Below are 18,202 nucleotides of genomic sequence, written 5' to 3'. Positions count from 1 at the left end.
CAGAACATCAGCTTATGCATGACCGTGGTCGCTCCATTCAGAGTCTCAAGAGGCTGATCTGGCTCTCCAGTGCCATGGAGGGGCTGCATACGGCACATACGCACACGCCGTCTTCTGATGAGCACGCCTCTAGATGGCACTCTCGCGCGCCCCTGCACCTTCTCTCCCATCCTGCGACAGATAGCAGCATCCACCAGGGGGCGCTAGAGATGCTGCTGACAGACATGTACAGACCGTACCTCCCCACCGGCATGGGGGATGGAGAAAAATAGCCCTGACCCAGAGAACCAATCCCCCTCGCCCCATTACCCCATTTCCTCCGCTCTGGTACCCTGAGACATGCTCCAGTCTCCTCTCTTCTGACTGTGTCTGGTTATGTTACAATATCTGTGCTCAGAGTGCACTGATGCACAAGTGCAGAGGCTGCAACAGCCTGTGAGAGGCTACAGGTGCACATCTGTGAATCTATTATTACTGCCATGCATATTCAAGCCAGCTTTCGCTAATGCATGATATGCTATTTGTAGTTAGAGTCAGATAATCGTTTTATTTGTTATTCTTAATGACCTTTTAAAACGTATTTATTCATTTCATTATTTGGGCTTTTTGCATTGAGTTGTCCTGTGTATGTAAGAGAAAATCAATAAACCTGCTTTTGTTTAGATATTTTAAAATTGCATATTTCAATGTGATAATACAGACAAGTGATATTAAGTAAAAATAATCATCAAGGGCAGAAATGAAATGATGTTTTTAAAATGTTTTTTCTTTTGCTAAAGGCACATTCAAAATAATCTTAATAAAATAAAATTTGTGTCAGCTTACAGTTATTGATTCCTGCAATTCTTGGTGCAAAAAGAATACCACTTTTTATTGTGGTGTCCTTTAACCTCATGAACACATACAAATACATTTTTATCCTGTCTTATTTCATAAAATGTATTGCTCCTAAAATGCTTTAGCTTAGAAATATGAATAATAAACATTATGCAGAGGGAACATTTTGTGCGGTGCACTTACAGACTTAAAGTATATTACAATATCTAATTGTAACTAAAACAAAACAACAACAAAATGTTTAAATACACAATAATATCTATACAAAGCTTTTTAACTTCACTACCTGACATATTCATCTATATCACCATCATGGTAGTATTAAAGGTCTTTTCTGATAAAAATCTAAAATTCTTTGTAACAAAACAAGAATTGTTGCAGCTTACATTGAAAGTTTTCTGTGTGAGATTTCTGGCTCCAAAATGCTCTCTTTCAGAGGAACAGACAAAAGCCTGTGTAGTCTCTATCAGACTCTTTCAGCAATTCTGCACCAAACACTCTAACACACAAACACACGCACACTCTTGCTCTTCTCAAGGCTCTGGGAAAGGGGTGTGTCTTCAGCTCTTATCTGATCTTCATCCTCAGGTTCCTGTAGAGGTAGGAATAAAAATAGCAGTGAACTACACAAAGTTTCCAGAGAAACAGCACTTTGTTTGCACAGCTGATGAAGGACCTCCATCCAACATAAACTGTTTCTCTGGATTTTTCAGTTTGTATTTTAATTTCCCATTATTTAATAATGGTAGTAGCCCTGAAAGTAATATCAACCGTGAGAATATGCATGGAAATGCACTCATATGTGCTTGGTGTGAGTGTGTGTGATTGTATATGTGTGTGTGGGTCTGTGTCTGTGTGTATGCATGCTCACTCACGCTCACTGTAGAATATCAGCCAGTCTCTCCTGGTAGTACTCGTAGTTCTCCTGACAGTCCTCCCATGGTGTAAATCTCTGGTCCTCGTGCTCCACAAACGTGTCCCACGTGTATGAGAAATCGAGGGGCTTCATCACGCGCAACTTACACCCTGCCCCTGCCAGTGCCTTCAGCCCCGCCCTGATCTCAGGCTCCTCCCACTCAAAGAGCCGGGCAGAGAAGATGGCAAGGCGCAGGGTCTTCCGCTCCTGCAGGATGTCCACTAGCCTGGCAGCACAGGCGGAACAGGGGCTGGACGAAACGTACCAAATGACGTTGTAGTTGATGGACGGATCATAGTCTGGGAGGATCAGCTGGAAGAACATGTCCTCGGCATGAGCGCTTGCATGCTCGTCCTCCACATAGCCACGCAGCACCCCATCACTGCCACGCCCCTGGTCCACCAGGTAGCACAGGAAGGTCTTGTTCCGGCCGGACGAGTACTCTACATTCTTAAACTGGAACTTGAAGGGGAAGGGTTGGAGGCGGTCTCTGTAGAGGTGGGAACACGGATGGGTAGGAAGTGCCGATGAACTGGAGCGAACTCAGTAAACTGCCCTGCAGAAATCCACAGTTTAGCAAAGTGATACATGGATGTTGCTTAAGGTAACTAAACATTATTTAACAGTTTGACAGTATTTTGTCCACACTGTGGCCCAACAAAAATGACCTTACAAACAGTTTCTGTTCTATCAGACAAGTTTCTCCTTGTGCTGCTCAGTTATGATTTATAATGCATTGATTTTGACCTGTTTTCAGCATAATAAACCAGTTTTAGATGAGGTTTCTTCTGTATGTCACATAATGGACATGGTGGTGTGGTGGAAATTCAATGAAACGGGGAGTCAGATGTGGATAATAAGTAAAAAAGGTTTTAATAGGAAAGAAAGATTCCACAGAGTGTGGGGCTCACTACCAAGAGAAGCCCCGAGTCATACAGAGCATTGCTTGATATACAATTCTAACTGTATGCCTTGACCAATCACAGACTTCCTGCCTCTTGTTGCTATGGCTCATATACCATTCAGCTTTAAGCGTTGCTTATCTCTTTCAGGCCGGCTGGTAAGAATCTTGCTTGACTGTCATCCCTTAATTGCAGGCAATAAAGCAATGGCAGGCAGTAAAGCAATTGCAGGCAATAAAACGAGAGACATCTTCCTGCTTATCTGATCTACGGTCTCACTCCCTTAAAGTTCTTTGCTTACATAAACATTTTTCCTAGGGAACAGGATAGTGCTGAATGTATGTGAATCACTGAAGCACATAGTATTTCCTTTACAGTGGCAAGGTTTCTGCTGCTGTAAACCTCTTTGCTTTCTGGCCTTTTGCTCCACACTCATGCCTGAGACTCAGTGATTTGCATAACTCTCATACCAGCTCCTCCTGGCTATTTTTACTGCCACTAAAATAACCCAAGAGGCTCAGATACCAGGCCTAACAAAGTGTAGAGTCTACCAAACATGCCCTGCTGAATGGGGTTGTGTCAGAGAACAGGTTACCCTCCAAACTAAACTATCTTCCAGACCAAACCAAACTATACTCCAGATCAAACTTTCTTCATTTCCAAACTGTTATCCGGTCCAACTGCGGTGCCCTACTGCTTGATCTACATGGTTAGAATCTCTCTGGGTTCTCAGGGTCTGATAATGCCTGTGTCTAAATAGAAAGAAAAAAGGTTTCTTCATATACCAGTGAAAATCTATAGGCTATTTATACGTGTTGCTTCAGCATACACACACCCAGAGAGAAACGTCCATCCAAAGGTTTCACTCACTGACCTGACACAGTATTCACCAAGTACTACTAAGACAGAGTTGCCATATTAGAACACTGTCAAAATTAAGTTATTTGATACTGTCTGCAAATGTCCGACTTCTGCCAACCCCAGAGCTTTAGCTGGCAGCTACCAGACATTTTCATTGTCATGTGTCATTAGGGGCTCTCCAGCAAAACCTTTAATTGATCACAGGAGATGCCAGCTTGTAAAATGTCATGATATACCTCGGCCACAGAGATCTAATAAAATACCATGACCCTAACTCAACTAGCTCGGAAAAGGAAATGCACATCCAATATGCTTTAGAGGCTGTGTCTTGTTAAAAATATCTGCTGGTGCACTAGAAAAAGTAACTAACTTGCTGCAGCTGATCCAAGAGTGGCCCGTCTGTGTTTGTGTGTGAGTGAGTGAGTGAGTGAGAGAGAGAGAGAGAAAGAGAGAGTGTGTGTCCCATCAAGATATTATGCAACTAAATCAATATTGTTTAACTCATATAATGTTGTGAAAATCCTAATATATATTTATATATAGTTTTATGTAATGGATCGTTTGAACTTTTACTTAAAATAGCCTGTTTGAAAGCTAACTGCTTCAAAATTCTAGAATTAGATTTTTTTTGTCATGTCTGACTATATCTGTACTGGACATGAGAAATTAATTTGTCTTCCCGCTGACACAAGATGGATCTTTGGGACCTATAGTGTCCCACAGAGATTGACCTTATAGAAGTATTTAACTTTTTGAAGGGCGTGAGTGTGAGATGGTTGTTCATAAGGTTGTGATGAGAGAGATATGACAGACCAACGGCCCAAGAGCCCCCACATTGCATTATTGGACATTAGCCAGAAAGACCAAAGAATCATTAGTAATTCATATTTAAAGTCTAGTTTATTAGTTTATTATTATTTACTTTAGATTTTTACTGCACATTATTATAAAAGTTACAGGCCAAAATCAGTAGTTGAAAGCATAGAACTGCTGGTTCAGACTTGACTGAGATCTAGACAAGATCTAGTGTTGAAACATTAAAATGAGACTGGATGTTGGCTCTAATAATGGCTGGTCTGCTTCTGAGTTTACCCACACTCTTTCAGAGGAAACATGACACCCAAAGGTTCTAGGGCAGTGGGGATCACATATTATACCTCAGGGGGTCAAAGTGTAATGTTTGTAGAGGGCTAAGGACCAACAAGCCAAGGCAATATATAACAAAAGCAGGTGTGTGGGTTGGAATTTTATTAATAAGTGTATCCTATTCATTCATTGTTTTTCTATAATAAATGCTTGGCTTACATGTTGCTGATATGATTTTGTGAAAATGATACATTTCGCATATCTTTAGAATCCATGACATTGAACAAAATCAGTAAATCCACTAGTTTCTGGCCTGCCAAATCAAATGCCAAATCAATTTAGGGCTATTATGAAGGCTTATTATTCCACACTCCGCTTACCTTTCTGAGTATTGGCAGATACTGAACAGCTCTCATGGTCTTCATCTGTCCTGAACCACTGGTGTTGGGTTCATTAAAATGTATTTGGTCCAGTCCCCCACCTGAGTATAACTACTTTTCCCAGAGTGCTGTGCAGCACCTACTCCACATAAAAGTGTCACTTTCCAGAGTTTGAATTAAATTCCTTCTAGAATATATTCCCTCAGCTGTACTGAAGTACCCCTGCTATTACGAATGTACTTTAGGAAACTCCCACATCAAACTATTTCTGCTCCCTTACACACACACACACACACACTCGTGCATGGAGATATCTCTCACTCCTGCTCTCTAGTCCATGTGACTGCAGCATGGTGTGAGGATACACTCACCCTGTAATGGTCTCGAATGGGGGCAACTCCATGGGTTCCGGCTTGCCCTGTGCCCCCTCGACACTGGTGGTCTCACTGTTAGCGGCTGAATCCCCATTAGCCGCGGCTTCTCCTGCCCCGTTCACCGTTGCCTTCGTCTCACCCTCACCACTCTCTTTCTTCACCTCCACTTCTGTCTCCTTCTCCATCGCTCTCTCCTTCCTGCGTCCTGGCAACCGGGAGCTCGTACTCTTATCTGCCATGGTTAAGTGTGATGGAGACAGTAAGGTCAGTATTTATAACCCTGAGTCTGTGTGTGTTTGTGTGTGAGTGTGTGTGTGTGGGGGGGGGGGGGGGGCGGAATATGTGGATTGGGGTGGATGTGTGTGTGAACAGACGTCACTCTGGGTGTCTATGTGTGAGGGAGAGATTGTGAGTACACATGGAGGTGGAGTAGTGTGTGTGTCTGTGTGCACTGGGGGTTAGTATTTCTGAGTGTGTGCACCTCATGGTTGTGTGTGTGTGTGTGTTGTGTTGGGTCAGTATGTGTTTGGGGGTCGTCTCCTTAGGAGCAGCTGCTGTGTGTACTATATAAAGACTGTAGGTCGGAGAGCTGGCCTCACAGATAAATGATATATAGTGCTTTCCTTCAGACAGAGCACACAAACACAATATGCACTCTCTCTCTCTCTCTCTCTCTCTCTCTCTCTCTCTCTCTCTGTCTCACACACACACACACACACACACACACAATTGTTTTTGTGACAATTCAGGACATGTGAAAAAAGCCTACAAATTGGGTACATGCCTTTCTGAGGGGTCTAGAAATAAAAGTTTTACATTACAAAAAAATGCACAAATTAACCCCAGCTACTGAGATCTTCTCCAACTAGTTTCTTTAAGACCGCTGAAATTTCACAGCATAGTCAGGACACTTTCAAGTTTTAGTGACATACTTGGACATTAAAACACACACACTAAATTTTCTTGTTCAAATGACCAAAGCAAGGACATGGTGAAAAGTGGGGACATTACCAACCACATTTTGTACAGGTACAATCAAGAACAAGCACAGTTCCCCCTCAAAAAACGATCAATTCTTAAAATAATGCAATTAGCTGAGAGAAGCAATGAATTTTACCACATTGATTTTATGCATAGTATCAAGGAGCTTTTATAAAATGTCCAGCTTAAGACAAAATATATTTTCAACAAATAATGTCTTATTATTAATAATAATTATTGGTGTGCATACATTGAGGATCCTACATGGATCAGCCAGATTTTAGGACTGAAATTCTGTTATATAATGATTAGAAGTGTGACAATATGCAATTTTGTGATATGACAATCCAAAAATGTGACAAAGTACACTGTGGTATCGAGTTTCTTTACTTTTACCAGTTTACAGTTTGAGAGATTTCTTCAAATGATGCACTTGTAAAAAGCAACTGCACTTTCTGTATTTCTAAATGGAGAGTAAAAAGAAAGTTACATGCAACAAAGAAACACTGCATCGGACTACAAACCTTGTTTATAGCAACACTAGCAATTTAATAACAATGCATTTTACATGTCATACAATATATATATAATATAATATAATATAATAAATACCAGTGTCTTGTAAGCAAATAAACTGCACCTTATGAAGCAGATGTACTGCAATATAAATATCAGTGGAAATGGACCACCTAAAGCCCACTGCTAGTTGGTTACTATCAGTGTTGGATAATTCTCAGGACAGAAGTGATACAGTTATAGTAGTCTGTGAAGCACTTATACGCACTGTTGCAAGGCAATATGTTGTCATGATAAATTGCACTATAGCCAGTACTTCTAGAAAGTCCTGAATGATGTTCATTGACTTCACCTACATCTCTCTACATCATCCCTACATCATCCTTACATTCTCCATCTTCCTACATCATGTCTACATCCTCAATCTCTCTCCATTATCCCTATTCCCTATAACACTGATTATGACAAGTTCTTTCTTAAAACGTAAATTTCCCTTAAAAAAAAAAAAAAAAAAGGCTGGCCCAGGTGCTTTACCTAGTTTGTGTCCTATTCTATGCAGTTACTCTATTTTAATATAGAATTTTAGCTATAAGGTAGCTATAAAGTGAGTGATCAATTTAAAATAAACAGTGCAAGTACGATGTAATTGTATTGAGTAAACTAGTAACTCAGTCTATATGCAATAATAGATAGTGGTCATGAGTGATTAACAATTGCTAAATATGATGAAATTAATATGGTTTTGTAAAAAATAGACTATAAAGACCAATTTACCATGTTCTATTTTGGCAATAAGCGTTAATATATTAAAATTAAATTATTCAACCCCATGCTCAATTCAATATGCTGTACACCAACAATCCTGACTTGTACATGTTGCCTGCTCACTTTGCTCAACTTCATCATTGGACACATCCACATCATCTAGCAAGTTAAGAACCATCCATTTACTCATACAGATTATTCCACATAGCCATGAGAATGTGGAACAATTGCCAAGAACATGAAGAACAGGACTGATGACTGAAAGCACTTACCCAGAGGGTCAATCACTCTATCACCCAGTTTCAGCCCATGAACCTCCTTCAGCCTTCCTTTCTCCATGGCAAGGAGAAGCTTACTCATTTTTGCTAACTGCAATGTGCTCTCAGGAAGACAATAAAATTCCTGATGAACTCTAATATCATGGCCCATGAAACTTGCCAGTTGATCCATCTCATGCTCTTTCAAGTTTAAAACAGCTGACAATGTGGTGACTTGCTTACGTAACTGTGTTGATGTGATGACATTTGCATTCTTAATTTCATTAGCATTGGCATATTACCGAATGCAATCAGCCCCCCCGATAACTTGTCCAAACATTTGGTCTTGCAAAAAGGAAAGCATTCGTAGCAGGTTCTTTGGGCGGTTACATGCAACCATCTCTCCTTTCCCGTTGCTTACCAAGGCATTATGACCAAAATTTCTTTTGTTTTTTAAAATTCGCAATCTCACTCTTTTTTCTTTACAATTTTTTGGAAAACTAAAAGCGGTTGCAACCTCAGATTCACTGCTATGCACAAATTCCAAGTGTCTAGAAATTGTCGAGTATGGCTTTTCACAATAATAACAAAACACTTTTTTGTTATATGGCCAATTGCTTTTAGAAATTGGCATTGATGCCACACATGCAGAGTCACGTGTTTCAGTTGTGCTAATTTCAATTTCAAGATGGGATTTAGAAAAGGTATCAATGTTCATTTCGGGATGGGGTTTTGGAGAAGCTGCTATTTGAGGAGCTGTCATATGAATCCAGTACATAGTCCATATCATCATAGTCCATGTCACTCAAAACCTATAAATAATTAAAAATGAAAATACTGGATTTCAGTCACCAAAATACTTATTTTTATGAAGCGGTAATAGATTTATATTTGCATAAAATATAATCATTTAATCATTAATCATTTAATCATTTTTCACTTGCAGTTGTTAGAACAGGTAACATGTAGGATTCTATACAATAAATTTTATGTTGAGTTAAACATAAAAACTACTTTAATATAGTTAGCAGGTTCCTTTTAATGCAATGTACATTAAATGGCAAAGTACTCTAATGTGAAAATTATTAATGGTTTGAAGTTAGCTGAAGATAATAAAGAAATGAAAAAGTAGACTCACCAAACAACAAAAACAATGTACTACAGCTGAACTGATATGCATACCTCTTCAGAAGGAACTTGCTTTTTCTCTGGCGATGGGCTGCAATGTGATAATTTTGTCCTTTAAGGATTGATTTCATCCATTATTAAGAAATTTGAGAAATTTACCAAAATAATTATACTGACATACTACAACTTGACCCACCCAAACTTACATTTTACATTTACGGCATTTAACTGATTTAAGACATGCTTAACCTAATCTCAAAGTTCAAGTTCAAAGAGGTTTTATTGTCATTTCAGCTATATACAAGTACTCAACAAAAACGAGACAATGTTCCTCCAGGACCATGGTGCAACACAAAACAACAGTGCAACAGACAACATGCTACACAAGTGCAAACAGTCCAATATAGTGCAAAAATGTAATTAAATAAACATTAAATAAACAATAATAAATACAGAACAGGACAAATACAAAATGAGTAGACAGTGCAATTATTTAGTGCAGTACACAGTACTGGGAATATGTAAAGTGAGTTGTGCATAGGAGTCAGTGACATGCTATACTGAACATAGCAGTCACCGGTAGCAGCCAGAACAGTTCAGAGTACAGTGCTGGTTTAGTACAGTACTCTAGCAGCAAGTAGGATAATGTGCAAGACTGCAACAGGAGTGCATAGTTTATTTGTGTGAGGTTTGACTTCAGCACTAGTCAGATGCAAAACAATGTGTGAGTGTGTGTATAGATATGTATGTATGTGTGTGTGTATGTGTGTGACTGTATAAGCATGTATAAAAGTGCCGATTTTGGCATCTGAATTGGAATTGGAGTTAGCCAGAGTTCAGGAGTCTAATGGCTTCTGAGAAGAAGCTGTTGCACAGTCTGGAGGTGTGGGACCGGATGTTGCGGTACCTTCTTCCAGATGGCAAAAGGGTGAACAGTTCATGTGAGGGGTGTGTGGGGTCTTTCACAATGTTGGTGGCTTTCCGGATGCAGCGTGTTATGTAGATGTTCGTGATGGAGGGAAGAGAGACCCCAATGATCTTCTCAGCTGTTCTCACTATTCTTTGGAGGGTCTTGTGGTCAAAGACGGTGCAGTTCCCAAACCAGGTAATGATGCAGCTGCTCAGGATGCTTTCTACAGTACCTCTGTAGAAGGTAGTGAGGATGGGTGATGGGAGATGGGCTTCCCTCAGCTTCCGAAGGAAGTAAAGGTGTTGCTGGACTCTCTTGGTGATGGAACTGGTGTTCAGGGTCCAGGTGAGGTTCTCCGCTATGTGAACACCAAGGAACTTGATGTTCTTGACGATCTCCACTGAGGAGCCGTTAATGGCAAGCGGGGAGTGATCTCGCCTTGCTCTCCTGAAGTCAACAACCATTTCTTTTGTCTTGTCAACATTCAGACACAGGTTGTTGACCTTACACCAGCTCACCAGTTCTCGTACCTCCTCTCTGTATGCTGACTCGTTGTCTTTGTTAATGAGACCCACCATGGTCGTATCATTGGCGAACTTGATGATGTGATTCGAACTGTGCATCGCTGCACAGTCATGAGTCAGCAGTGTGAACAGCAGAGGGCTGAATACGCTGCCCTGGGGAGCACCAGTACTCAGTGTGGTGCTGTTGGAACTGCTGTTCCCAATCCGGACTGACTGAGGTCTACCAGTCAAGAAATCCAGGATCCAGTTGCAGAGGGAGGTGTTCAAGCCCAGTAAGCTCAACTTTCCAATCAGATGCTGAGGAACAATGGTGTTGAATGCTGAACTGAAGTCTATGAACAGCATTCTTACGTAGGTGCCCTTTTTATCCAGATGTGTGAGTGCCAGATGAAGTGTGGTAAAGATGGCATCATCTGTAGAGCGGTTGGAGCGGTACGCGAACTGCAGGGGGTCCAGATTACTGAACCTAAGGTGATAATACACACACATAAACCTTGATCTGTTAACTCAGGAATACCTAAAAACATTTTATATGAAAACAAAATCAAAACAGAAACAAAACTCCAGCTGCTACAGTGATTAATGTAACAGCTGCACATAAATTAAGGTATCTCTACTCACAATTACCACTTTCAACTTTCAGGAGACAAAACTAAGTAATCAAGACAAAACTTGGTTACATATCATATTTAAATTTATTCAACGTTTCTGTCCTTGTGACCACCGTCAACGGATGTGTCAATTACTCAGCTTTGGATACTATCTAAAGCACTAATGTTTACATTTAATCTAAATGATTAATAACAAAATGGATTGTTTTAATTCCATATGAATCTATAGTTTGCATACTTTTAATACAGATATTAAGATATTAAGACAGTAGTTAGATAGACAGTAATGATTATGGAATGATTTTAACCAAGTATGAATCTGTAGGGTATCTGTATGCCAGTAATGCCTGCGGAGCAGTTTTAACCCAACGTGACTGTACGATACATATTATTTCTTTATCTTGACTGGAATAACTGATCATTTTAATCTGGTACAAATCTGCAGCAAGGACTAAAAGCATTTTAACCCAGTAGGAAATTGAGAAAAATCATTCTTGTGTAATTTTAATCCAGTTTGAAACTGAAGTGTGTGTGTCGTTTTTGTTTTTCAGTCTCATGCAGAGGGATTGTATGAATTTGCAGTTTGGGTGTTGTGGAGTTCTTTTAATTTATTTGAATCTATTTGAATCTGCAGTGTGTATATCCAGTGGACTGCCATTAGATATTGTTGCCACAGGAATAATGGTTTCTAAATGTAATGGTAACAGGACATTGATACTTCAACTGACAAAATCAGAACATTACTACACAGACTGTCCATTCTTTAGTGGCGTGAAGTTGGTACAACTGCCACACAACTATTTCTAAACTTATAATAGTAAGCCATACAGAAACTCCAAAAGACAAAGTCAGGAAGCTATTACACAGTCTTTCCATTTTTAGTGCAGCTGGAACAATAGATCTGTACAGCAATTTCCAAAGTCACAATGGTAAAAGACGTTCCAAAACGTCAATGGATAAAATAAAGATTTAATTAATAAATAAACAGGAATGTGTAACTTACCATGTCAGAGGTTTTCAGAGCCTGCGTCCTCATGGTTGGGTCAAGGATGTAAGCTGGACTGTAATCACACAGTTTTTGCAGGAGGAGTGCTTTCACGCATTACCTGTGGATATTTTGAGAAGATATTTTATCGTTATTGTGATATCAGTATAAGGGATATCTATCACTTAAAAGAATATTCATTTCTGTAAAAGGGTAACGTTAGGATAACAAAGCATACCGCAGCTATTTCTTAATTTACAATAGTAAAAGACATACAGTAACTCCAATGGACAAAATCAGGACATTGTTACACACACTGTCCATTCTGTAGTGGTATAAATTTAGGACAAGTGTCACACAGCTATTTCTAAAATTACAGTAGTAAGACAGAAACTCCAGTGGAGAAGTCAGAATGTTATTACTTAGCCTTTCCATTTTCTAGTGGAGTAAATGTGGGACACAAGATTTGCACAGCAATTTCTAAATTCACAAAAGACATTTAGGAACTCAAATGGATAAAATCTAGATGTTATAAATAAAGCAGTAAATAAAATCACAATGCGTAACTTACCACTTGAGAGGATTTCAGAGCCTGCTCTTTCACAGTTGGATCAAGATTGAAAACTGGACTACCATTGGATATAGTTTCTGGAGGACGAGTGGTTTCACTTATTACCTGTGGACATGTTCACAAGACATATTTTATAGTTCATGTCATAGATTGTCACAATATGCTTTTCTTGGGCATACTGATATCATTTAAAAACATATCAAACACTTGTATTTTTCATTACAAAGAGAGCATAATTACCCATTGACCAAAATCAGTATGCTATTACACAGCCTGTCTATTCTTTAGTGGGGTAAAAATAGGATGCAATTTCTAAATTGGCAGTGATAAAACACGTATGGAAACTACAATTGACAAAATCAGGACGTTGTTACACACACTGTCCATTCTGTAGATGTGTAAAGTTAGGACACAATACTTACATAGCTTTTTCTAAATTTACAATAGTAAACCAAAAACTCCAGGATGTTATTCCAGTCTTTCCATTTTCTTGTGGAATAAAGTTGGGACATAAAACATTTCTAAATTTCTAAATTCACAATAGTAAAAAAGACACTCATAAACTCACATGGATAGAATCAGGATTTTATAAATAAACTAAAGGATAAAATCAAAATGCATAACTTACCACTTGAGAGGCTTTCAGAACCTGCTCTTTCACAATTAGGTAAAGGCTGAATATTGGACTGGCATCAGATAGAGTTGCTCCAGGAGTAGTAACTGTGAATACATTTTCAAGAGATATTTCCATATATTTTCAACATTCAACAAAATCAACAGAACATAATTTCTCATTATAGGAAGCTGAAAAATGATTTTAAAAGCCATTTTGGGATGAATATTTTACAAACCTTTGTTCTCCATGGCCGGGCACTCTCTCCGTAATCATATGTGATTATATGTAATCACCTGGTTGAACAAGGATTGTGAACAGACACAGGTGTGGTGATCCTCTAAATACACTTTTTTTTTATCTTGCAGTTTGGACTTATATGGTTGTCAACTCCTCACTGGTGTACATACTTCTCCTTTGTTGGGATTCTTTACAGCTGATTAATTCACCATGCTTTCAACAACAAAGTCACCTTTTCTGATGTACTGGAGTGCAAACATGCCATAACCTGAAACATAAACAAACAAAAATTATTAATAAAAAGTTTCACATTAGGTGCCACTGCAATGAAAGCATATTGCTCAACAACATGTTGGACAGTATACCATTATAAAATGGATAATTCCAGTCCATGTGTAAAGGGCTGAGCCATACTGGAAGCCACTGTATAATATGCACAGCTATGACAGGATTCTGTATTTAGTGCACCATGGCTAGTCGAAGGTTAATGCTGAGGACAGCAAAGGCTGGTTTTGGAAATGCATTTCATATTTTATGCTGCATGCTGTTTTATAAAAGCAATCAACCACTTAAGGCTGTGTGCTACATGCCATGTTGTGCATAATAATGTTGTTAGCCACAACAGAATCACTGTAAAGACTTACCAACATCATATACTTCTACTTTGTTTCACAATATATACAGTATTTGAATGAATGTGGCAAACTTGCCAGTGTACACTGTCAAACCATTATTTTAATGCATCTTCTGGAAAATCAAGCGCAGAACCTCAGATTTTTGTGTGCAATCAGAACCATGAAGCTTGGTGATTTTATTATGAGATCGACAGATTTTGTAGAAAGCAGCTTGAGTGAATGGTAGTACAAATGCACTGTAAATGCATGAGCGAGACTTTTGCGAAAAAAATTTAAAAGTACAGCTTCATGGGCACTAAGTAAATGTCAGGAATGAATAATAGATGCATTACATACAAGCATTACACAGAGTGCATTTTGTGTAAATACGTGGTGCAGTGCAGCCTACACTAGCAGTAGCCTCAGCACCTTTACTCTGTAGTACTTTACTCACACATATATATATAAAATCCCCCCCAAACCTTGGTACCCCTAGGTGTGAACGAGTCTCACTCAAAGAAAAGAAGTATTCATGGCCCAATAGCAACAATAGCAACCACAGAATCTCAGAAAGGAGGGTCTTATTTTTCTTTTCAGGAACACTGCTACATGGAATGCACGTTTTTATACAACTAGCAAAACTATCATTCTGCATACATGTCATGCAGTTGCTTTGATGGTAATTGAATTTATCAGTTACCTCATATTATCTCATATTGGAAGCCTGTTTTAAAAGGCTATTTAAAAGGACAAACACTATTGTTGTGGAAATGTACCCAAAAAAACACGGTGTATTCAGCGTGGGATTTCTGGAGAACAGTTGCACATAGATGATTGAAAATTGGTAAGCAGGTACTTATATTAGTCCTAAGAAATTTTATGTTGATAGATGTGCTGTATTTTAAGAATATTCAATGCTATCAAGTGATTTATTTGATTATGCTAGATTGTGCCCGTGGGCGGTGTGTATACACTTTGTGCAGTTCCTAAAGTGTCCACTAGTTGAAGTGTACACACGTTGAGAAAAATGCGAGACACACAGATTTTGTCCATTTTTTTGTGAAACTTTAGAAAAAATGAGATTTTTTGCTGAATAGCCATTTTAGAGGGAATAGAACATATTAACAATAAATATTAACTTTGAAAAATCAGGACATCAATTTATGTGCTGAGGTTTCAGCACGTCCTAAAGTCAAAGGTGTGTATTCTTGAATTTGTCCTGATTTTTAACAACAAACAAATGCGCACACACACACACACACACACACACACACACACACACACACACACACACACACACAATATATGCACACAACACTCACAGAGACAGAGAGAGTCCAAAATGTCTTGAGTCTTGAGTCTGAAAACTTTCATTTGCTCAAAATGGCATGACCTTGCACATATTAACCACCAGGGGTCAGCATGTTTTCAAGTTTCTGTTTTGTGGATTTTGGTTTGGCCAAACTCTTAGACTTCGGATCATGGTGTGTTTTCTCTTACATAAAGAAAACCAAAGTAATTAAGATCATGCCAGGTCATGCTTAGTCTTTCCTTTGTGTGACACATGTTGATTTTACCAGCATGCTTTACTTATTTTCCAAACTCTTAGTAATAATAATAACTTTATTTATATAGCACCTTTCATACATAAAAATGTAGCTCAATGTGCTTAACAATGAAAATAAATAAAATAAAGGCATGTATGTAAAACAGTAGCCAAATTATTGTTTGAAAGAATTGAAAGAAGTGTTTATTATTATTATTGTTGTTGTTGTTGTTGTTGTTGTTATTGTTATTATTACATTAATAATAATTTAAGAAAGGCATAAAGATAAATGTGGAAATATGGAAAAGAAAAGAGGCAAGTCTGGTTACAAAAATGAAACTATACACAATTGACTGATAAATATTGAATGATGTAAAATTTACAGTTCCTGGCAATCCTTACTGTGATGTTTTCCCAACCAGCATCCCTAGCTGTAATGACATGCACACAACTTCTACCTCCTCTTCTGAGAAGAACGTCTTTATTGGGTGGAGGAAAGTGAACAGAGTGGAAGAAACTCCATTCACATTTACTCTGACATCCCTGGGGTCCTGGAGCTTGCAGAAAGGACTGACAGTATGTGACTCTTTGTAAGTGCCTAACCTAATATGTATTCTTATATACAGCTTTATGAAGAAAAGGTTTAAACTTTTACCTGTACAAGTTATTTTTAAAGCAGTAAAACAGCCTGTTTGAAAGGTAATAGCCTTTGAAAGTATTTGAAAAGTCTCTCAACATAGCAAAGTAATCAGTAACATATAAAGACTTCTGTGACCTAGTGTGGGAGTGGAACTGATGTGACCTGGTGTGGGAGTGGAACACGTAAAATGCAATTATACTGAGCCAGAAAGCTGCACATCACAATCCCCCGGCCTGTCTGCTGTAATCACACCACAAGGCCCGAGGCAGAGGTGGCAGTTCCAACTATTGGTGCCACTGTGATTGGTTCTCACTGGGATGAAACCATTTCTTCCTCCTGTGCCCAACACCACCTCTTTCCATTCTTAACTGCTTCTCTTGTTCAGGCTTTTACATTTGTCTGTTTGTATACCTCACAATTTTGGACTGTCAGCCATTCACAAATACATACCTACACACACACGTGTACACACACACAAACACACCCTTCCACCTTTGTCCACACACAGGTCTCCAGTGACCAGTGATGCTGCTTAAATGTTCTTAATGATTCTGAATTGCCCTCTCCTACAGTGCTGCCCACGCTTGGCTCTGTGTGTGTATCTGACAGGTGTCTGCTTCCATTGGCACAGTTAGGAACTCATGCCAGGAGGTTGGGACAAACACCACTGAAGCTATTCTGAAAGTGCTCTGAGGCTTTCACAATTCAGTTCACAAAGACTTTCTGGGGTGTGACAGAAACCTTAGAATGAATATCATTAATCCTTTATAATGGCTATTGTAACTTTCCTGTAGTTTGTGACTGATGAGTTTCCTATTTGTAACATCCCTTAAATTGACTTGTCACAGGCACATGCTGTATTTAGCTTTACAGATACATGATGTATTTACATTTACACGTATATGTTGTATTTGCATTTATAGACACATACTGCATGTATGTTTGCAGTTTCATGCTGTATTTATGTTTTCAGATGCACATATTTACATTAAGAGATACATGCTATATTTGCAATTACAAAGCTGCTTTGTGACATGATGTAAAAAACAATATATAAATACATTTGACTTGACTTGACTGGATACAAGCACTCAGCCACAAAAAATATTAGAAGAAATATTAACATTGTAAACATAGCATGTTTAATATGTGTAAGTGTGCTATAATGGGTCTATGTCTATGGCAGCTTTTCACCCGCACACAGTCACATACACAAACATGTATACACCCAATACTAATAAGAATATTTGGCAAAGCACAAATAGTGGGTTTTTTACAAATATTTATTTTGACATGAATATTATATGAATATTAATTTTATTAAATATTTATATTTTGCAATGCACAAATAGTGGGGTTTACGTATATTTATTTTGTACAAATTTTTAAAAATGACATTTATATTTTCGGGTAGAAAAAACATGCCAAATTGGTGTTCTAGGAAAGTTGCTTAGCCACTATTTTAGAACATGCAGACACAGTGGAACTTGTTTGATCAAGAGGAGGTTAGGCTAGTGCCCTGTAAGTTTGCCTATAGCTACTGTAGGCAGTGTAGAGGTAGGTCTACCTTTTTGGGTGATTCTTTGGAATCTACACTTGATAATGATAGAGATACTTACACTGCCTGCTAGGTTACTCTCGTTTTTACTATGGTGCCATTTTAGGGCTACTGTTTAAAAAATGAAATAGTAGATTTCAAGAACAAACACATAATTTTGAAAGTACTATCATAATTGTTTGAGAATAAAGTCATAATATTTTAAGAATATATATGTTCTATATATGTTTATATGGGTATTTGTGTGTAGTTATGTGTATTTTAGACAATACCTACTGTTCCCCAACCTTTTTTCAAGCCCTGGCTACTGTGTTACACCTACTTTCACCTTTATTTAAATATAAATACAAATAATTTTGCTGCTACAACAAATACAAATACAAATAC

At 38.4% G+C, this 18,202-nt stretch overlaps 2 protein-coding genes across 3 annotated transcripts in view; one reads left to right on the top strand and one right to left on the bottom strand.

Annotated features, from left to right (window-relative positions):
* Window positions 1-736: 736 nt before the first annotated feature.
* Window positions 737-5,638, bottom strand: apobec2a (apolipoprotein B mRNA editing enzyme, catalytic polypeptide-like 2a). The gene is made up of 3 exons (XM_027025403.2): window positions 5,354-5,638; window positions 1,713-2,243; window positions 737-1,429 (listed from the first exon to the last, which is right to left on the bottom strand). Exons 1-2 carry the CDS (start codon window positions 5,593-5,595, stop codon window positions 1,715-1,717), a joined length of 771 nt encoding a protein of 256 aa, XP_026881204.2. The 5' UTR covers window positions 5,596-5,638; the 3' UTR covers window positions 737-1,429; window positions 1,713-1,714.
* The window catches only part of elf3 (E74-like factor 3 (ets domain transcription factor, epithelial-specific)), a 21,108-nt gene continuing 8,480 nt past the window's right edge, over window positions 5,575-18,202 (top strand). Inside the window, exons 1-2 of one of the 2 annotated variants that reach the window (XM_027025401.2) lie at window positions 5,575-5,620; window positions 16,040-16,207. In XM_027025401.2, coding sequence (XP_026881202.1) covers window positions 5,607-5,620; window positions 16,040-16,207 — 182 coding nt within the window. In that variant the 5' untranslated portion in view covers window positions 5,575-5,606. Of the gene's footprint in view, window positions 5,621-14,688; window positions 14,916-16,039; window positions 16,208-18,202 lie in introns of those variants that run through there. The other variant, XM_027025400.2, reaches the window with a different exon arrangement.

Source organism: Electrophorus electricus, chromosome 20, assembly GCF_013358815.1.
Source record: "Electrophorus electricus isolate fEleEle1 chromosome 20, fEleEle1.pri, whole genome shotgun sequence".
NCBI classification, from domain to species: domain Eukaryota; kingdom Metazoa; phylum Chordata; class Actinopteri; order Gymnotiformes; family Gymnotidae; genus Electrophorus; species Electrophorus electricus.
Note: the sequence above shows the minus strand (reverse complement) of the source record. Positions and strands in the feature narration are given on the sequence as shown.